Below are 21260 nucleotides of genomic sequence, written 5' to 3'. Positions count from 1 at the left end.
TCTTGTTTCTTTTGTTTCAGCTGGCCTGATACTAGCTCTCTCGAACTACGACCCAGACCAGTTCACGTGAACTTGAAGGGCTGGTAGCCAGCCTGATTCACAATGTCTCTCCCCAAGGACTTCCAATGGGGCTTCGCCACCGCCTCGTAAGTAACCCAACTCCCAGTACCACTGAGTGACGGTAATTGACCATCAAGATAGGTATCAGATTGAAGGTGCTATCGATAAGGATGGTCGTGGCCCTGCTAACTGGGATACCTTCTGCGCTAAGCCTGGCAAGATCGCAGACGGCAGTTCTGGTGTGACCGCCTGTGATTCTTACAACCGTACCGCTGAGGATATTGCTCTTCTGAAATCAGTAGGCGCTAAGGCATACCGATTCTCCCTCTGCTGGTCTCGGATCATTCCTCTCGGTGGTCGAAACGATCCCATCAACCAGGCCGGAATTGACCATTATCGCAAGTTTGTCGATGATCTCCTGGAAGCTGGAATTACCCCTTTCATTACTCTTTTCCATTGGGACGTACCCGATGAGTTGGACCGCCGCTACGGCGGTCTCCTGAACCGAGAAGAGTTTCCTCTTGACTATGAGCGATATGCTCGTGTTGTTTTCGAGTCTATCCCTCGCTGCAAGAACTGGATCACTCACAATGAGCCCTGGTGCTCAGCCATTCTGGGTTACAGCACAGGATCCAACGCACCCGGTCGCTGTTCTGACCGCAAGAAATCCGATGTTGGCGACTCTTCTACTGAGCCTTGGATCGTTGGTCACAACCTTCTTGTTGCCCACGGCCGTGCCGTTAAGATTTATCGTGAGGAATTCAAGCCCAAGAATGGCGGTGAGATTGGCATCACCCTCAACGGCGACGCCACATACCCGTGGGACCCCAAGGACCCGAGAGACGTTGAGGCTGCCGAACGCAAGATCGAGTTTGCTATCTCGTGGTTCGCTGATCCTATCTACTTCGGAGATTACCCAGCCTCAATGCGCGCCCAGCTCGGTAGCCGCCTTCCCACCTTTACCCCTGAGGAAAAGGCTCTTGTTTTGGGATCAAATGACTTCTACGGTATGAACCACTACACTGCCAACTATGTCAAGCATCGGGAGGGAGAAGCTTCTCCTGAGGACTATGTTGGTAACCTTGAGCTGCACTTCTGGAACCACCGCGGTGATTGTATTGGCGAGGAGACCCAGTCTACTTGGTTGCGACCATGTGCCCTGGGCTTCCGTGATCTACTTGTCTGGATTTCCAAGCGTTATGGCTTCCCCAGAATCTATGTGACCGAGAACGGCACCAGCATCAAGGGTGAGAATGACATGCCGCGAGAGAAGATCCTGCAAGATAATTTCCGCGTCAAGTACTATGACGATTACGTGAGAGCCATGGCCGATGCTTCTAGACTCGATGGCGTGGATGTCCATGGCTACTTTGCCTGGTCTTTGCTGGACAACTTTGAGTGGGCTGAGGGCTACGAGACTCGATTCGGCGTAACTTATGTCGACTACGAGAATGACCAAAAGCGTTACCCCAAGAAGAGCGCTCAACATCTAAAGCCCCTATTTGATAGTCTCATCAAGCAGGAGGAGCATGTTGTAAATGGGAATGGTGTCAAGGCCGGACAGACCTGAGAATGATCAAATTGAAGAAGATCACAGCCATTATTCCGGTTTCCCGAATATGATACTCCGATAAATGTATTGCAATTGAATTTGAAAAATCGAAGATGAATGAAAACGTGCGACTTATTCCCTTCACGTATAGAATATCTTTTCATTGGAGTTGGGTTACCTATTATATTTACGCATTGTGGTATTCTTATTAGAGTCAACTCGGCATGTGCAGGTTAAAAGCAACCTTGATATATAATGTTATTTGGACCTGAATTTTGACACGGGGTCATATTATATATTATCTTGATCTGTAATCTGGGACAGCCAGACGACGGTGGATATCGACCTCTCTTATGTAGCGTGGTAAACTCTGAATTCTGGTTCTGTAGTTTTGACTCACGTTGCACCAAATCAGCACATCTGAAATTCCTTACTGACATCGCTGCCCTTCCTGTTCCACATCCCCACCAATGGCCCGCCTCGAGAGTTCATCAGGCTGCATTTGTACTTCGATAGAAGATTGTTCTTGGGAAGTACCCTGCTCTACTTCCCCGGTGCCACGTTCCTTGTTTCCTCTTCGCATGTAGTAGCGAAAGACGTATACTAGCCCCTGAGCCATGAACACTTGTTCAATGGTGTACAGCAGTACGGGTATCTGTATATAGGCTCTTGTAAGATCATCCGCACGCGCCCACATTGAACTTGCTAGCGGTATACCCAGACTCGTTGTTTTGGCCGCCCCGCAAAAGCATACGGCGACTGTCTGCTCTTTAGACATGCGCTTGAAGACATGCCTTAGCCAGGATGAAGATACTGTTCTGACAAGGCGCCCGGGTGGTCTGGCGAGAAAGAGGCAGATAATTGTGAACAGAGCATATAGCGCAACGTTCATAAAGACAAGAAAGAGGACGTTGCTTGTAGATAAGTCTTTCAACGCTCCGGTGCCGAAAGCTCCAGAAAAGGTTGTCCATACGAGCAGAACAAGGCACAGTGTTGAGACCTTGGCCAGTTTGAGAGCACTGAGAACTTTTACGGTGCGGTCCTCCCACCTCCAACGTACAACTTGACCAACGATAAGGGGTAAGATCACACTAAGACAGAGCTGCTTGGCTACATCTGCATACATGAGTCCTAGGGTGGACGGATCAGCAGGGCGCCAGCTGTCGAATGCTTCAGGATGCCCAGTTGGAAAGAATCCGTATATGAGCAGAGGAGATAGAAACGCCCCAGCAACGTTGCCGATGACAACAGAGATAATGGCAGCGGCTTCGTCTCCACCTGAAGCTCGTGTCATTACCACATTAGAGGCAATAGTGGTTGGAAGACAGGCAGTGGTAAGAAGGCCGATGAGGATCGGAGGCGAAGGTGTTTGAGACCTGAGAGCCCCAGCTGCGATAGAGATATGAACAATGGCTAGAGAGCTATGAGCTCGGGTTATGATCTTTTCCTACAGAGACACAACTCACCAAGCACAATGGCCGGGATAACGGCAAAACTAATCCCATGGACTAGAATATGCAGTCTCCAATTTGCCACATTCTCTCGGAGCTTCCCTGGTGATAGTTGCAGCCCACTAACGAGAAAAATGAATGCGACCGCGCCGTATAGGATGCTATACTCTGAACGGATGACGCCCCCATGCTGAGCAACAGCTGTGAACAGGGTGTTAGCAGTTGTCTTGACGGCGAGAGGGAACTATAACTTGCATGGGAAAAAATATCCAAAAACACAAGCAGTAGCGAAGCCAATGACCAAATATTGTGCCAGTATGAGATTGAGCACTTTCTTAAACCAGCCAGTTGCTCCTCTTGGAGGCTTCTGCCTTTCCTCAATCGACATTCTCCAGTCTCGACGGCTTTCTCGCCATTTTTGGTCCTTCGAAAGATCAAGTGTGAGACTACGTACGGTGCCGATGGTCGGTTATATACCAAATGCTGCTGCTTCTGTAACGACATGGGAAGTAATGGTATCATTCGCCAAAATGCCATGGGTTGGGTCCTAGTAGCTTGGCAGGTTCTTTGCTTCAAAGACCGCCCGCGTTATTACCGACATCACGAAATGGCCAAGAAGGCGGACTTAGAATTGTCCTTGGAACGCGGGCAGAAACGAATGTCCGAGGTTGTTACTACACCATCAACCGATCAAACATGTAGGAAACAATTGGGGGTTACATTAGTACCATTTAGACAGATATCTATATCATATCAAAGTACATGATGATACAATTACGCAAATTAAAACAATTGCCCCTCAAGCAGACAACACTCGCATCTTCATCTCTTGAGCGAGTCATGCCAAGCAAGAGGTAGGTCCTGGACCTGATCCAGGTTTCTCCGGGCAACGTCGCCTCAGCCTTTCTACCTATCATCTCTCCACGATGAATATGGAAACACTCAAACCAGTGCCCAGAAATGAGCAGCTGGCTTCTCATGTAAGACAAAAGAATCCGGAAAACAAAAACGCCGCGCGATGTGTAGTGGTATCAAGATGGAGAAAAGGGAATAACATCTCGCAAGTCTGAGGGTATAGACTGCTTGTTGCAACTCGTTAAGAGACGTCCTGTTCATCAAAGGAGCTGTCTCGTTCGTCGTCAAGGAATTAAAGAAAGTAAGTTCAAAGGGAATTGACCAAGAGTCGGTCTGTCAATCGGTCGAAGAAAGGCGTCACAAATTGACATTTTATCTGTTTAAACAACAGTGGATGGAGGCTCCAGAGGTAAGGCGGTTCTGGAATCATTGGGGTTCGTGGTGCTGGGAGCTGGTGCAATCTCTGGATCAGGAATCTGGATATCGAGCTATCAATGCGTCAGTAAATTCCCTGGTACGATGAAAAAAAAAGTAGCTTTACACTCATGTAGCCCGTTTGTCGCAGAGGCAAGATCTTGGGTGGAATAGTACCATCTTCAGTGCCAATGGTTTTTTCCATCTCAAGATTCCATTGCTCAATCCACTTTTCGAGACTGTTCAGTCGAGACTTGACTCCAGTGAGACCAACGTCATCCCAAATCCAACCAGTGATGAGTCCAAGGAGAGTATCAATTATATTCCGCAAGCCGTAAGGGTCGAACGCAGGAATCAACTCGCCATTAAGCTTCTCGATAATTCGGCGGAATTCTTGCTCGGATAGACCAGCAGGATCCAGAATCTCTGGGTAAAGGTTGGAAAATGTCGGTGCCAAATCGCCCTTGATCAACCAGTCGCGACGTATTCGGATGATACGCGTATTGACATATTCGGGTGAGTCAACGGGAACATGAGGGTTGAGGTGAGGGTAGCAAGGGTGCTGAGGACCCCATTCACCAGCTGCATCGGGCTCGACATCCTCACCCATAATAGAAGAATTTGTCGTCGACAGAGCGGATCCTATTCCATCGCCAGCCGATACGTTAGAAATCCGCGGGTCCATGATGTCAGGACCACGCTCCAGATCCTTGCCATAAGAAGGTATAGGATCGTCGGTCTCTGGCATCATCACAGCCTTCCCTTTGCCCTTGTCAATCTTGACAATTGGATCTTCTACCACGGGCTCCTGAGCAAACAGGTCCCTGCTAAGGCGAGGTTCTTCGGCAGACACTGCACCCCTGCGAGACCCTTTCTCGTCGTAAGAAGCGCGCACAGAATTCGGTAGGCTTATGCGCCTATCACTACTGCCGGCCCTATCAACCTGAAGGCTTGCGCGAGGCGTCAAAGAATGCCTAATCTGATGCTGTTCGGAAAGCGTAAGAAGAGGATAATCACTGGGTCCAGAACCTATTGGATCGGTCGGTGCTCGGGTATCGAATGTCGGGTGCTTAAGAGGGATAGATGGTGGTGGAGGGGTCGAGGGACGACGTTTGCGTGATGATTCGGGCTTGGTATGAGGCCTAGGCGTCGAATTTGTAGGATTCCAGAGACGGACAGCTGATAACCGACGAGGACGATTAGCAACTCCAGCAGCCTTTTGAGGTCGAAATGGCGAAGGATGCAAGGTTGTTGCTTGGTAACCGTCAAAGGGTCGAGCTGGCTGGCGCTGGATATTCGACGCGGCGGCAGCAGCAGCAGCAACAGCGGCTTGACCAGAAGATGAGCCGGTTCCGGGATAGGCGGACCTTGGTGGTTCGAGGCTCAGTATTAGAGGGTTGCTGTGGGCATCTACGGCGGCCGGTATGGGGTTGGAGGGAGAAGGTCGGGCGAGATGGGGATCCGTTGGAAACAGGTTGTCGGCACGGCCGCCTGGACGACCGCGCTCGCTAGAAATGGCGAGGTCCTTCTCACGCTGACGTGAGTGAGGTCGAGATTAAGAGCGAAGCAGTCGTCGACTTGTTGGCTACGTCCTGGAGAGTGAGGCTTGGCGCTAAGTGCCTGTGTACGGAGCCGGTGTTGGCGGAAGACAAACGCAGAGAAAGAGAACGAAGGAATGCGACAACTGCGCGTCGCACCTGTTGCTAGGCTCAAATCGGGAGCGCTAAGTGGAAATGGAGTATTGAAGGCAGTGGCGTCTGTAAAATCGTCGTCGTGTACGGTGTCGGCCTCGATCTCGTAGTAATGGTTTGTCGAGCGGCAGCGGGCAAGAGAATTGCTCGAGTCGTTGACAGGCAAAGGAGAGAGCGAGCAAGAAAAGAAGCAACAAAGGGAACAAACGTCAACCAGGGGAAATTCGCTGACGGTGGGCCAATGACGGCTGCGGAAGGGGGCTGGGGAGAGGTTGACAGGGGGTTTAGTGGATGATGGGCTGCTGGATGCCCTGGAAGCCAGCATCCTCAGTGCTGAACTGCAGCCTAAGTGGAGGAGATCCCCTACCTTAGGCGAAAGTGACTTTGAGTTCTCTCAGCTCGCCTTGCTCGACATGTGGATGTTTTCAGTTGGGAAGGATTTGAATCTCATAAAATCTTGCAGGAGACTTTTGTTAGAGATGGATGGGTTATCAGTAGGGCTGCCGTAGTTTGCGACTAGTTGTCGTAACACTATTGGATGGTTGACCCTCGAAGTCGACGGCTGCTCGTCGTACTTTAGCAAACCAGGAGAGGCCTAAATGAAGGAGTGAAAAAGAAGCCCCTTTGACCTTTATTATAACGTTGATCGTGTTTCCTTTTTCTTTTTCTTTTTCTTCTCTTCCCTGGCCGGTATCACCGGACGGTCCAAGGGTTGGAATTCTTGGTCAACAGGCGGAGATTTGCGCTCGCTTGAGGCCTTAGATGAATTAGCCTCATATAACGAACGGTAGTTGTGCTGTTAGCTTACAAACGGGCTCCTTTAAGTTCTTGAGTGGTTCTGATGATGTCGATAGATGAGGCTCTTTTATTCTGCAACGGTGTCTTCAAGCAACGGGCGGACGAGCGAGACACGGGGGAATACAGCTACTTTATTGTAAGCGAGTCTCATCACTCAAAACCAGATCTACTTTAAAGGGTACATCGAGACATCTGGCCATGCAAAAAATAGGAGACTAAAGCTCTCCGGTTTCTTCTCCCTTTCCTATCTGGGCTGTCTCTGACATCCAGTATGTCGTTTAAGCATGCAGGGTGTGCCAATTGGTATCTGGCGCTCTGTTCCCGTCATCAAATCTTCACCTTGAATCTTCAAAACCTGGAACCAGGGGCTTCCGAGCTTCTGGGCTCCAGCAAACTAGTGTCCATCCCCTGAAAAAGTCTCTTTTCTTTGACAGGCGACGGCTTCTTTACAGGGGGTTTACGCAGTCCCTTGGGTGACGCCATGCTGGGCGTCAATTTGTGCGGGCGTTGGGAATCCTTGCCCAGAGAATTGATGTTTGGCTTTGAGCTGAGTTCCGATGCATCTTCTTACATACAAGTACTTCATGGCTGATTGAATATCCATGCAATGTACAGAGTAGTGATGGCCTCAACTGCCAGGCCGTTTTCTGCTTTCCCCATCGTCCTATACTTGCATACACATAATTTTAAGAGCATTTGTAGACCTTGGAAGCCACTATTACAGTTGCTTGACCAAAGAATATGTCAAGTTTCTTGCAGTTGTCAGTCATTCCACCTGAGATAGCCCCTGTCTCAAGTTGGGACGAACGTCTCGAATTTAGTTGCCCTTGCAAATTTTCAAGATCATTACGAAGGAAGAGAGATCTACTACCCTAGTTAGCCTCGCTTGCATGATATAATGTATCCGTAGGTCGTTGTTGTTATTAAGACGTGCTGCACGTGAAATCTTGTGATGGACTTGATCTTCTGGACCCCTGAACCTCTGGAACTACCCGACATTATTGACATCAGTTGAACGTTGACGTCACATTGTTGAAAAGATGGATGGTCTCGATTCTATCGTCTCCTGGTTCTTTTTCTAGATAGAACTCCTGAATGGATGTATCGATTTCTGGGCCTGAATGGACTCTTGTATAAAGTACTCAAATTGATACGGAACTATTTCGCGATTATCCCAGCAATAGAGATGCTAAACGTTCCGGAGCATGTTTTGTTATCGACAGCTACCTAGGCACCTACATACGTGAATTCCAGCATGGTTAGTAGTTATCCTTATAGGTATTTTGGCATCAGACACGGCACAAGATCCGCCCTCCACTCACAGCCATGCAAAAGCCTTACAATTTATAAGGATTTCTCCCAATCCTTCCAAATGCATTGCACCATGATCAAAAACATCTTCCATTATGCAGAGCGGGCTGCTCATAATATACCCAATACGACACCTTCAAGTACATTTCAATTCGATCTCCTGCTTCCCTTGCATGCTGATCGACACGGCCCAAGACCTATCTCAAGACATATTCAGATGACTGTCAAATCACAACAAAGTCATGCCACCCACTAACCTAGCCATGCTTCCACATCGACTTGACATATTATAAGTTAGCTACAACTGGCCAATTTTCCCAGCTGAACGAAGGGGACCTAGCCAAAGAAAACCTCCACTTGTTCCATGTAATGAATTCGATGGCCAGCCCGGCTTCAGCTTCGGGACCAGCACCAGTGACAGCGCTAAATCACAGTATAAAGTGCTGGAGGTAGCACAGAAAACAGCCAAGAGCTTCCCTCTCGTCGGCCTCACTCTCCAATGCCGTAGGTCACTTTACTTTCTTAGTAAGTGACGTCTTTTAAGACATCTCACATCGTCACACTCTTTGGATGAACTCATCGCCACCACATTCCAATTGCTCCCAGTGTTGCACAACGCACGCTTTCATCACCTACCTCCCCTCTCGTTTCCCCGACTGCTGCCCTTCTCTTCACTCGTCTTCCTTGGCCCCTCACTCTCCGCGTCTTGGGGAGCTTTGTCGCGTGACTTGGCCCAATGTGCCGCCTTTCTTTCCCTGTGGACATAGTTTAAGCTCGGCCCTTCGTCAACACTGAGCGCCGCCCTACACAGACGGTTATAGCGGCTTCGGCAATTGAGCTTCGGCCATGACGGATGACAATACAGCGTCGTCCGCCGCCGGGAGACCCGCCGCCGGGACAAGTTCAAGCTCCAGCTTCAGTGCCCCGCCTCCCGGCCATGGACTCCGCCGTGCTGTGACCGTCTCGGTCGCTGAGGATGCTGCTTCTCGACGTCAACATATGTCACCGCCTGGCTTCGACACGATACCGCCACGCCGCAGCTCAAACTTTTCAGAGTATAGTCTCAGCGAAGCTCGAGATCTTCTTAATCCCCAGCTTCGAGATTCGGGCAGCACTGAGCATTCTTCTCCTGGAGAAACATCTTCCCTAGCATCGTTGTCATTGGCTTTTGCTCTTCTCCCAGCTATATCTGGTGTTCTTTTTAAGAACGGGAATGCCGTAGTAACGGATGTTATGTTATTGGGCTTGGCTGGCATTTTCCTTCACTGGTCTGTGACACAGCCATGGTAAGCTCCTATCCTTTGCGTTCCTCTACCGCAACTTTCGAGAAGATGTACTTATTCTGGACAGGGCATGGTATCATTCAGCACAGGAGGTACGGATACGGCACGAGTCAATAACCGACAGTGTAATCGACGATGATAGCGACCTTGACTCGAGCACCCACATGCCAGCGCCTCACTCGCCGCTTGATCACGTACCGGAATACCAAGAAATTCAGACTGAACCTACTGAGGAATTGCAGGATGCGAAACCATCAAACCAACAACAGGAAGCTCTTGCGGAACTCTACTATTACGAAATAATCGCCCTAGCCTCGTGTTTTATTCTTCCACTCCTCGGCGCATACCTCTTGCACGCCATCCGATCACAGCTCAGTCGCCCCTCTGAGGGTCTTGTTTCCAATTATAATTTGACAATCTTCCTTCTCGTAGCCGAGCTTCGGGTTCTATCCCATATGATAAAGCTGGTTCAGTCGAGAACGCTTCACCTCCAACGGGTGGTACAAGGAGGACCATCCAGATTCCAGCAAGGTAGTGAGAATTCGGGACAATTGGAATCCGTACTTGCGCGGCTGGAACGACTCGAGTCACGTTTCGCAGCAGAAGAAGCCACGTCTGTCCAAGAAACAAATAAGGAAATTAGCAAAGCAAAGCAGAAGGACAGCATTGTGGCACGCGATGTGCGTAACGCAATTCAACCAGAATTGGACGCGCTGAATAGGGCTGTTCGTCGTTACGAGAAGAAGGCGACACTTCTTCAATTTCAGACAGAGTCGCGCTTCTCAGGGGTCGACGCAAGGCTGGATGATGCTATAGCTCTTGCTGCGAGTGCTGCGAAGAATAGCGCATCTCATAAGAACATTTTTGTGTGGACGGTGGAATCACTCACCGCCGTTATCCTTCTCCCGTTCAAAACGCTGTTGAGAATCATGCTTTTACCTTTGAGCACACTGTTAGCGCTCACGAATAAGAGCAAAAAGAAGAGTCCTCCTTCATCAAAGATGACGCGCAGCAGTAGGAACGGGAAGGCGTCTGTGCAACCGAGATATAACGGTGATAGAGTTCCATCCAGAGTTGCCAAGCGATAATGGAGAGTTGCGAGTACGCATTGTGTAATAAGCCTTAAACGATAGCTATTCATTATGACAACTCTCGAGAATGATTCACAACTAGTAGCTTCATCACTGGCGTATACCTTTCGAGACACATACTGAACATGACCTCGTATTGAATGTTACAGCTACACTAGCTGATTTTTTATTTACTTATAAATTTAGAAGCTGTTTTTGAACGGCTTTGACTTACGGGGTTCTCTAAATAACATCCATATACTGCATCCATACCTGTGACCGATTCATTGGCAGGGGAACTCAGGCTTCTTGGTTGGAATGAGTGGATGTGAGGTAGGTGTACAAAGCGCAAGAATGAGCTCTCCAAAAAAGAAAAGGCTTCTCACGACTGACGAAGCCAAGCTTAGGCCATCAGCACACGAAGGTCGACGACCGTCCTGTATCTCGGGTGATTTCAGCAATTATAAAGATAAACCAGCTCGTGCAAGTTCGTCCTTGTCTCAGGTTGAATCTAATGAGCGCCACTCTCGCCAAAATCGATGTGAGCCAAAAAGATATGCCCATGATTTAAGATAAGCTAGTTTCGAGTCGGTGATATAGAAAGGTTGGTTGTTCAACTTGTATACACTTCCCTGTAGGAACTCGACTCGGTCTACATATAACTCGAGGCAATGAGCTTATGGATAGATGGAGGTGGTCGGAGCTGGGAATTGACTTTACCGCGTCACACATCCGGATGTTACGATGATAAGTTGTGCATGTGCTGTCATGCTGTTCTATAATGCTTGAATCGGCAAATCATAAGTAGGTAACATCAGCGAGGCGCTAAGCTTGACAGGGATGGACAAAGGTGTGTCAAGGATAGAGAAAATTCAAACAGATTGCACGATCATCGATCGCGTCAGCCTTTGTTTCTTCGGTCCATCAAGTCCAATACAGCACGTGGCCGGGAATCCTATCGCCAATAAGCCGGCGAGGTCTAACAGCATGAGATTGGTGTGAGTGAGCCTTGTCAATTATTGAACCTAAAGCTGAGTATCGGTCACTATACCAAGCTTTTGAATGAAAGTCAAAGACATGATCAAGTTGCCCTTAGGAGCACGCTGGTTCTGCAACATGATGAAGGCATGACAAATGTTCTGCGCTTCGTGTGCGTGTAACGGGCCTTAGGATATTGTTGTTGATTCGATGTCAAGAATATCCCAGTAGCAATGAGTGATACTTCAAGAGACTGCAACTGGATCAACATCTTTCACCCAGAACAATGGGCCTTTCAACTGGTGGAACAATACTCTGTACGTGGGAACAAAATACACAGGGTGAGACCAGTCATTCGTTGCACACCTCGCTTGCAGGCGATAGAAGTAGATGTTGAGGATGACGGGGGACGTGCAATTTCACATAAACAATAAGCTAACGTTGGACCCATTTTCACATTCTCCGTGTTGGCTATCGGTCTTGACCCCAACGTTGTCCGTAACAAGTCTCTTCATACGACGCTTGCCGCTGCTTCTCCCAGTCTCATGGAGGGAAACAAGGCTGACAGGGGGTGCGCGTCTCTCTACTTTGGCTAATGATCTTCCCGTGACAAGATAGGCGAGAAGAGCACGAGCTGGACGTGATGGCATCCATGGTGAACGTACCCATGATCTGGCCTGTTATAAGCTTGTTGTTCAGCTGAAGCTTGCCAACAACGATAAACAAAAAGAGTGGAGCGCTTTAATCTCTTTAATTTCCAGACGCGTCCTATCGGTCGGCGCTGGTCCGGGTACAGTAACGTATGTTCCAAAAGAGTAAAGAGACGAGGATTTATGGAAGTATCGGCTGGTACAGGTTGTATCCGCAAATACATCCATCTTCGATCATGGATTATGACCTTGCCTGGCTATAGTGAACCACAGTCTGAAGTTCTGCCGACGAGATAAGGTGCTGGCATGGCCTTGAAACTGATCAAGCCGTTGCCGATTTGCTAAGCGACTGATTGAGAGCTAGTATAGTAGTCTGAGCTTTTATCTGTCCAGTTGTTGGATAAAAAGGCTTTCTTTGTTTGCTGGCATACATATGCACTTTGCATTACGACTGAAGCCAATGATTGACTATAGCAAATCTGCAAGACATCTGACGGCTAATGAACAAGTGATGCCTACGCCTCAACGGCCATTCACGCATATCACTTCCAGGCATTTGCAGCAAATTCAAAGGCCACTTGGAGATCTTTGCTTTGATGTGCATATGCAAGCAAAGCCCCTCAATCATATGCCAGAAACAGATATGAGAACACTTCAGTGAGAAGCCAAAATGTTCCAGAACAATCAAGGCAACGCTTGGGCCTTCAGAAAAGAAGAGAGTTCACTCTGCGTGCTGTGAACTCGAAATGGACCCTGGATGATGGGCCACGGGCGTTAACGCACGCACGTTGTATGAGACTTAGATTAGAAGCTTGGTGACAGCCCGAAAATTTTACACAAGTCAAGGTCTGACCTTTTTCGTTCCGGTTGGTAGAAGAGAATCCCTATGAAATAACGAGGGGCTGAGTGGCTGGCAGACATACATACATAGCATTGTCGTCTCCTGAGACAGAGCAGAGTTTATTGGTGAGTCGGTGTGCCACGCTATAGGTGACTTGTGTGTAATATCACAGCCAACATATACTTTTGTCATGAGACACGGCATTGATGGGGGCTTTCGAGGCGCAGCTGGAGAAGGCAATGGCCCTTGATAATCAGTCCAAGGGCAAAGACAGATCTGTTGAGACAGGCCAGGGTAAAATGCAAGGTAGATTGGCCCATTCGCAAGACCAATAATTTCGTGGACTCCGAGTGGTGATGATGCATGACTGACCCCAGTTGAGCTACGTGTGACCATGACATCGGTTGGAAGCAGAGTTGCTTGCACCATCGTTGATGGCTTGCAACAGCCTGCTACCAGCATGTAGTCTGCCGGCTTTTGATACCCATATGTGTGCATCGCAAGGGAGACAAGGTTTTGCTCTTAGAAGATCGTGAGGGGGAGACACATTCAACAGGCAATACTCTCTCTTCGCTTTAACGAAAGTCTTCTCGTGGGTGAGGTCACGCCATTCATTTGGTGGAACGGAATCTGCCAACAGGAAGAGTAGTACTGTACATCTCCCCAGCTGAGAGCACAAGACCAGCAGCGACAGGTTTGAATGTGTGTAGTAATCAGCATGTTGTGCCCATCCAAAAGGCCTCATTCACATGGATTTAGATGTCTTACAGGGATACCTAAAAATGGAGACCTGGTGGCAGCCCCAGTACATAGAGTCTGTGTGCTCTCACAAACCCCGCTACTAATCAGCCGCTCAGCAGAATCCCTGTAATGTGCAATCTGAGAAAAAGCATGTCTGTGTGTGGGAGGTGGAGCGAAAGGCGCGGCTCTTATGCATTCAGTCTCGGAAAGATACGACCAGGTTGTGAGGCGAGGATGATTCAAAAACTGTATCAGCCTTACTGAGCTATGAGATGAAGGGTCATTGTCAGAGAGGAATTGAATTTTGCTCACTCTTTAATGGAGCAATTGATAGAGGTAGCGATTTATTGACGACTCGGCTCGGCTGTTAACTCGACGAGCCTTAGGTAGACTACTATGGTAGTACCTGCTACTACTAAAGGGAAGCCTGTTGAATGAAACAAGGTCGGCTATGGCCTAATTGGGCCGAGCTTGTACCTGAAAGTACTCGAAACAGGTACCTCTTGGCCGCCATTGGCTGCCTTTCAAGTCGATGAGGGGTGGGCCGCCAAGTGTCTTGGGGTGCTTGAGCCGTGATCCCCACCGGCTAATCCCGAACAGGGTAACCTGAAAAGTGGGCAATCGCAAGCTGGTGCAAGCCAAGGACCAGGAAGACAGTGGACCGCGATGTCCTGTAAGTCGTTCGTTGACCATCCATCACGACACCACAGCGTCACAGGAGGCCCTTGGGAAATTGGCCCAAGAGGCTGTTCTCAACGGCCGCGCCATTTGCTACTGTTTCGTCCAGTCATTGCTAATCTTGGGCCATGCTAACAAGGGTATACCCAGCCGCTCTCCCCGTCTCCATCCCATTGCATCCGTCTCGACTCCCTCACCCACCATCGGATCTTGAAAGTGAGGATCACACCCACTCAGCAGCTGATAACTATGATGCCACACCCTTCCCGGTTCTTGGTTCCTGAACCATTTTCTGTCACCTCTTCTTCTCTCTTTTATAGCTGCGCTTGTTTCCTCTGGAGGTGTAGGAACTTGATTTGAGGGCTTGCTCTGTTTCTCTGATGTCCCGCGCTGTGCTGCCGATTCGACGTCGATATTATCACATCCATTTGTTGAAGATAGTCGCGGTTGAGATTACACCAAAAGCGCCTTGGTCACACGTTTTTTCTTCTTCTTCTTCTTTTTTTTTTTCCATTTCTGCTTTCTATCACCTGCTATCCTGATATCGCTTCCGTTGCCAACTAAAATTTCGATGAACCAAATCTAATCCGACCAGAATCTCACGCAACAGTATCACTTCTCAACTGCTTTCGATCTAGGCTTCTGTCTTTCTCTCTTGTTTCTTTTCTTATTTCAACCTTAGTTCGAACACCTTGAGCTTAGCACTTGATGATGCTTGCATAATCTCATACTATTGCGACGACTTTTTTGGGTTTCATATCATCAACATCTTACATACCAACTTATCCCATCAACGAACAATGCACTCTCGGTGGCTTCGGCTGTGGGCACTATTCTGTCTACTTTTGATTGTGCAGCATGTTAGCGGGGAGGTTTTTAGGGTAGTTCCGAGAGCGGACGACAACCCAGAGAAGACAACGGCAATCGATTCCAGCACGACGTCAACACGTGGACACAGTACTGCCACGAAGACTAGCGGGGATTCCGCGAGGCAGACAGAACTCTCTGATGCCTCAGAATCTCAGTCTCAAACCGAATCTATCTCAGTGACTGCCACTGAGACGGAGAAAACACAAAGTTCAGACCCTTCATCAACCAGCACAGATGGCTCCCTCGAAAGCGGACTTGATGATTCCTCGTACTACAATGGTATTGATAGACGGAAAACATTGATTGGGACATTAGCTAATATTTTATAGCTACGATACCCGCTGGACAGCTGCCCATTGAGCCTAGGCTCACCCCAGGCTGGGGCGTTGCAGGAACTATCTTACTTATCACTGGCCTCGCATATGGCCTTGTCGGGATAAAAAACCGAATGATCCATACTTTCTTTTCAACTGCTTTCGCTGCATCATTGGGCGTTGCCGTCCTCATTGTTTATGTCATGAAATCCGAAGTCAGCGATGCTCTACAGGGGGGCTATGTGGTTGCCGCTGTCATCTCCGGGTGCGTCCTCGGCGGAGCCTCAATGTTTTTTCGGGAGATCACCGAAGGTCTAGGCTGTGCCCTTGGTGGCTTCTGTATTAGCATGTGGCTTCTTTGCTTAGTTCCTGGAGGGTTACTCGGACCTGTGGTTGCAAAAGCCATCTTTATTGCTTGCTTCACCGTGGGTGGGTTTGCATTCTACTTCAGCCATTATACTCGGGACTGGTCGCTTATTCTTATGATCGCCTTTTCTGGGGCCACTATTACAGTCTTGGGAATAGACTGCTTCAGCCGGGCTGGACTGAAGGAATTTTGGGCCTGGGTTTGGGAACTGAACGATGATTTATTCCCTCTTGGCGCAAATACGTACCCGGTTACTAAGGGTATCCGCGTGGAAACTGCAGCCATCATCATCATCTTCCTCTTTGGTATTATCTCACAGATCAAACTATGGAAAATTGTCCGGGAGAAACGTGAAAAAAAGGCGGAGGAAGCTGCCGAAGGAGAGCGCAACCTCCGCGAGGAAGAGGAGCAAGTAGGCCGGAACATTGAAGAAGCGAACGCTCGAGAAAGGCGTCAATGGGAGAGAATATATGGTGATGGAGATGTCGGAAGCTTGACAGCTTCGCGTGACTTGGACGATGCAGAGCCCACAAACGAAAAAAGGAATCGCAGCAGCCAAACGGACTCCTCTAGAACACGCTCGACTTCGATTGTTGAGGTCATCGAAATGGCGGAGATGCCAGATGCTGTTGAAACCAAAAAGCAGCCTGCCGTCACATTGATGTCTTCTGACCAAGATGAAGATGGCAGGGTCACAGTTCGCGTTGCCACGGACGATACAGTACGGCCAACCATGGGGAGAGGGGATCAGCAATTGGATACCGGAACTGCTATGCAGAATCTCCCTCTCAAAGGCGATGAGGTTGATCGGCGCATGTCGACACAGTCATCTGTTGCCAAATCTGCTGTGCCTCCTGTCGTTCCTCTTCCATTCACCATTCGTGTCGCTGATGATAATTATGGTGCGCTGACGAACGGTGATCGTTCCTCGGTGGCGACCTTCGCCGACGAAGAAGAAGATACTGGAATTCATACTTCGGGCCAACGACACTCGTTTGCTAAACGACTTTCTCGCCTGTCCCGGGGATCAATGGAGCTTCTTGGCAACATTTCACACCGATCTAGTCGTGTCTTTGGAGACCATCCAGAAAACGAACATGGCGAAAGTACTGATGAGTTAGTGATTCCACGATCGCGACCACGAGACGATGACGGCTCAGTTGCGGCGACAATTGATGACGACAGCATGAGTGGTGATGTTCGCCAGTCCCGTCCGATTTCAGAGCTCCCGAAGAGCATTAAGATCAACGCCGAGCTCTCTGAGACGGATGATAAGGGCAAACCGAGCCCGCCCCCAATCGACCAGGAGACGTTCATGCGTACCAATGGAAACGAAGCTACCAAGGCCGAAGAGCCTCCCTCGGCTGACGTGGAAAAGACCAGATCCGCGACTTCTGGCTCATCAGCCTGTGTTAGTTTGACTAAAGATCGTCTACCTAGGTCACTCTCGCGGGTAGCACTTTCCTATAGAACCAACGAGTGGGCGAAACATCTGAGCAATGCTGAAGCTCCAGAAGTTGATGAAATTTACATCGAGGTATCGCAAAACCCAGCGGTTCCGACCATTGAGGCGCCCGCACCTGTACATGTCGACGAGCTCCGAAAATCGTCAGCCGAAGGAACCCCTGCACCCATGATTCCAAGACCGGACTCTCGGGCGTCCAATTACTCGCACACAGCTTCAAGGCGCAACGTAAAACAACACGTTCCAGCCGCTCTTGCTTTGCTCACAGGCGAGAGTCAGAACCGAAGCCCTGGGACCACTCCAACTAGTAGCCTTATGGCACGAACTTCTTCGGGAGGCCTGCGAATAGCCTCGGGCGGAATCGCTCCAATTGCAGAAGAACAAATTGTTTCAAGCCTGACTCCACCGATTGCTGAGGAGGAAACCATGGGGCTGCAAAACATGACTGTTCCAGCGGCAAATGAAAGTCAACGCACTTCAACACCAGGCGTTATATCTTATTCGAGCCCCCAGACTCTCCTTGGCCAACGGGAAATGTATCTGCGCAATAAATCGGCAGGGAACCTGGTGTCCAGCTCATCCGAAGTGAACATTGCCACACGCCACAGAGCTTCGAGCGACGCAGGATCACTCAGCAATTATCCGATGTACGCCGCTGCTATTGGTGTAGATGTGGACGACTTGCCATTGAATCAGAGGAAAGAACTCTTGCGACAGAGTAGTCTAAGCCCTTCAGTTTCAACACCGTCTTTGCAGCGGCTCAGTGGCGGCAGCAACGGTAACGGGTTCAATACTTCAGAAGCACTATTGAACACCCACCAACCGAAACGTGTGTCAACTCTTCCCACCTCTGCAGCCCGCGAGGCTGCTCTTGCGACATTCCGACAGTCAGTTCAGCATGAGTTACGCGCAGGTACCCCTGTCATTAGCAGTTCTGGCCGTGAGACGCCCTTCACCCCATCGTCTCTCTTGGCCAGCAGAGAAGTTGAGGTCCAGCGCAGTGTAGACATGAGTCGTAACATCCTTTTGAGTCAAAAGCAAGCCGAAGCCCAGCGCCGCGAGACACAGCAGCGGGAAAAGGAATGGGCTGACAAAGCCTTCGACGAACGAATGCGAAATGGCGACCTTCTTGACGTTCATCGTGAAGCTATGCGTAAGCTTCAGAGGCACGCCAAAGACATGTAATCAATGCCCTGAGCAACTTTTTCTGGATCTATTGTGCTCCAAATTAGTTTCTTTTTCTTTCTTTCCTTTCCTTTACCGAGCCATTTCACATACCTATTTTCTATCTTTTCTGATTATTATGATAACAATGGGTTTCACGGTCACTATTAAAAGTTGGGGTGGGGTGGTTACGAAGCATGGGTAAAATATGATACTGGAGCTCGGAAGGCTCCTTGTTACATTATATATACTAGATAAACACTTAGGGATTAATCTAGTGCATTTCTCACTCTCAAATCGATGGCAAAGTCCAAATTTAGGCTCATCTAAGCTCAATAGCCAACTAATCAACAGTAAAAGGGGAAAAGGAGTTCATGAAAAGTGGATTATCAAGACTTGTAAGAGTAATTGATGACGCACATCTAAACTAGAGTAAAAGCTTTTCAAAACTACGCCGTCGCCTGCAATGATGCCGAGCCCTGGTACGGATAACACGGGCTACATGAAAAACAAAATAGTGATAAAGGAAGATAAAAGACAAGGCTCCCATTGCATCGACTGAATGTATGTATAGTGCTTATCATCTCGCCCAGCCATACGTGCGCTCCTAGCGCCGATATGTTTCCTGCAGTGGTTCAGTTGTGACAGAATACGTCGACGACATAGGAACCAACAGACTGGATTCGGTAGTAAAAACACCGGGAGTTGGGACGATCTTTCTATCAGCCCAAACAAGTGTCTGACTGCAAGGCTGCGTAGCGGAGCTGTTCTCCCATGACTGTTCGTTGACGACGCAGGGAAGAGAGTCAAGAGATAAACCGTGATCAAGCGGGGGTCGTTTATCCTTCTTCTTGCCGAAGCGAAATGAGGAGATTGAACGAAATGGAATGGTGGGCATGTCGAAGCGCGTTCGGAAGAGGAAAGGGTTACGAGGAGGTGGGTTGATGGGTTCTGATGAAGTCGAAACAGTTGGGTGAGGATAGGAAATCTCCCGTAACGGCGACTGTGATACTTGCAACTCTCCCACTCGAGGTCCTAACTCGATTTCATGAGTCACGGGAGGGGCGTCGGTGAACTGTAAAGATATTGGGTTGAGGCTCGCAGAGGACGCCGTGCTCAAATTGCGCTGAGACAGAAGACTCCTGATCTTGCTCGATATCGAAGAGGTACTATGTAACATTAGTTATACAAGCGTGAAACTCCCCAGTTGTTTACTCACGTCGAAGTCGTGGAACCCATAAAACGAGAGTGTCCAGAACTGCTCCCACCGATTGTCCTGTCAGGGTCATACTCCTCGTGAAGCTTGGGGAAGAGACATCCAAAGCCAAGGCAGAGCAAGCCGCGACGATAACTATTCATGGCGTCCTTGGTCATGCCAAAAAAGATGACGACAGGAATGGCGGAAAGTATGTGGATATAGCAGTTGTTCAGATACCCGAAGTTAACACCATTGGAAGGGACAAAAATGACTGCCGACCATGGATAGGGTATCACCCGATTATGGATGAGGTCGTAATCAAAGGGTTGAAGAGGAAATGCCTTCAGCATGTTGAGAACAGCAAGGGTGACCACAAGAGGTAGATAAGGGACTAATATGGCCAAGACCATTAAGTAAAGGCGACGCTTCGTCCTCTGAGCGCGTTGGTTAGCAGACCTGCTGCTGTTGACCGCCGAACGAGTGGTTTTTGCAATGTCACGAAAGCGTATATAGACAAGGACTGTGTGACGTTAACTACCTTAGACTTATCTATGGCTAGGTGATGAGGGAGGCATAGACTTACTTGCATATCCAGATGTTATCAGTGCGACTGTAACAGGGGCCAGGACGAAGAAGACCATATAGGGCCACGAAGGCCATGCAATCCAGCTGCATCCAGCCAGGGTAGCTACTGCGTATCTCTGAGTAGTCAATGGCCAGACCCATGCGACCTGGATGATTGGAAGGGGAAACATGATGAGTGCCTGGACCAAGTTACGCCGGCGTTTCTCCCGAACTGTGAGGGCATTGGCACGAAGGAGGCCGACTTGCTGGGCAAGATTCCGCATGATGGCCAGGAGGCAGGTTCCGAATAAGGCGCCAGTGAAGTTGACGTAGTAAGCATTGATATCGCAGAATACTTCGCCATTCCACCACTTGCTAGTGTCGTCGTTCCGCCAGATGAGAGCGTTAATTATTGTGTCGAGATTTGACCATTCGATGTTGGCAATAAAGACCACGGCTGCGAATTCTCCATTACGGTAGAGGCTCTTTAGGGGGACTATACAGGCGATATTGGCGATGAGCCCGAAGAGAACTCTGCAAACAAGGTTGGTTGTGAGTGATGGAGTAGTGATGGTTCCGGGTCCAGGAGCCACGATGATAGACAAGTCGTCACGACCAGACAGGCGAGCTGAGTCGATCATGACGACAACGAAAAAGGAGTTAAAGAAGGAATGGGTATATCTCAAGATTTATCAAGGTCAGAGAAACTTGGTGTTGTTGGTGATGGTGATAGACGCAAGATGGCTCCGGACGTTGACGTCTTGGCTCAACGGTTGATCAAAGCGGGTAGCGCAAGGACCTCACCCAGGAAGCATTGGCTCTGTTGGCTATGTCGAGAAGGACTTCAATAGCATATAATGGAGGAAGAAGGAAGTCAATAGCAGCGAGATGTGTCATGGTGGAGGGCTTAATTAGACGGCGGTACCGTCACTTCGACATGAGATG

General features: G+C 49.1%; 6 protein-coding genes across 6 annotated transcripts; 3 read left to right on the top strand and 3 right to left on the bottom strand.

Moving 5' to 3' along the window:
• Nucleotides 1-102: 102 nt before the first annotated feature.
• FMAN_04740 (putative beta-glucosidase) lies at nt 103-1630 on the top strand (the record flags this gene model as incomplete). Its single annotated transcript, XM_041828518.1, has 2 exons — nt 103-146; nt 202-1630. 2 exons carry the CDS (start codon nt 103-105, stop codon nt 1628-1630), a joined length of 1473 nt encoding a protein of 490 aa, XP_041679373.1.
• A 412-nt stretch (nt 1631-2042) lies between these two features.
• On the bottom strand, nt 2043-3252 carry FMAN_04741 (uncharacterized protein; the record flags this gene model as incomplete). The annotated part of the gene is made up of 3 exons (XM_041828517.1): nt 2043-3025; nt 3079-3120; nt 3231-3252. The coding sequence occupies 3 exons, from the start codon at nt 3250-3252 to the stop codon at nt 2043-2045; spliced, it is 1047 nt and encodes a 348-aa protein (XP_041679372.1).
• Nucleotides 3253-4298: 1046 nt separating this feature from the next.
• Nucleotides 4299-6348, bottom strand: FMAN_04742 (uncharacterized protein; the record flags this gene model as incomplete). The annotated part of the gene is made up of 3 exons (XM_041828516.1): nt 4299-4406; nt 4460-5742; nt 5805-6348. The coding sequence occupies 3 exons, from the start codon at nt 6346-6348 to the stop codon at nt 4299-4301; spliced, it is 1935 nt and encodes a 644-aa protein (XP_041679371.1).
• A 2630-nt stretch (nt 6349-8978) lies between these two features.
• FMAN_04743 (uncharacterized protein) lies at nt 8979-10503 on the top strand (the record flags this gene model as incomplete). The annotated part of the gene is made up of 2 exons (XM_041828515.1): nt 8979-9418; nt 9483-10503. The coding sequence occupies 2 exons, from the start codon at nt 8979-8981 to the stop codon at nt 10501-10503; spliced, it is 1461 nt and encodes a 486-aa protein (XP_041679370.1).
• A 4670-nt stretch (nt 10504-15173) lies between these two features.
• On the top strand, nt 15174-18574 carry FMAN_04744 (uncharacterized protein; the record flags this gene model as incomplete). Its single annotated transcript, XM_041828514.1, has 2 exons — nt 15174-15522; nt 15573-18574. The coding sequence occupies 2 exons, from the start codon at nt 15174-15176 to the stop codon at nt 18572-18574; spliced, it is 3351 nt and encodes a 1116-aa protein (XP_041679369.1).
• Nucleotides 18575-19160: 586 nt separating this feature from the next.
• On the bottom strand, nt 19161-20956 carry FMAN_04745 (uncharacterized protein; the record flags this gene model as incomplete). The annotated part of the gene is made up of 3 exons (XM_041828513.1): nt 19161-19722; nt 19773-20271; nt 20335-20956. The coding sequence occupies 3 exons, from the start codon at nt 20954-20956 to the stop codon at nt 19161-19163; spliced, it is 1683 nt and encodes a 560-aa protein (XP_041679368.1).
• Between the last annotated feature and the right edge of the window lie 304 nt (nt 20957-21260).

Source organism: Fusarium mangiferae (genome assembly GCF_900044065.1).
Source record: "Fusarium mangiferae strain MRC7560 genome assembly, contig: FMAN_scaffold003, whole genome shotgun sequence".
In the NCBI taxonomy this organism is placed as follows: domain Eukaryota; kingdom Fungi; phylum Ascomycota; class Sordariomycetes; order Hypocreales; family Nectriaceae; genus Fusarium; species Fusarium mangiferae.
The sequence above is the reverse complement of the archived record's forward strand: the minus strand, read 5'-3'. Positions and strand labels throughout refer to the sequence as shown.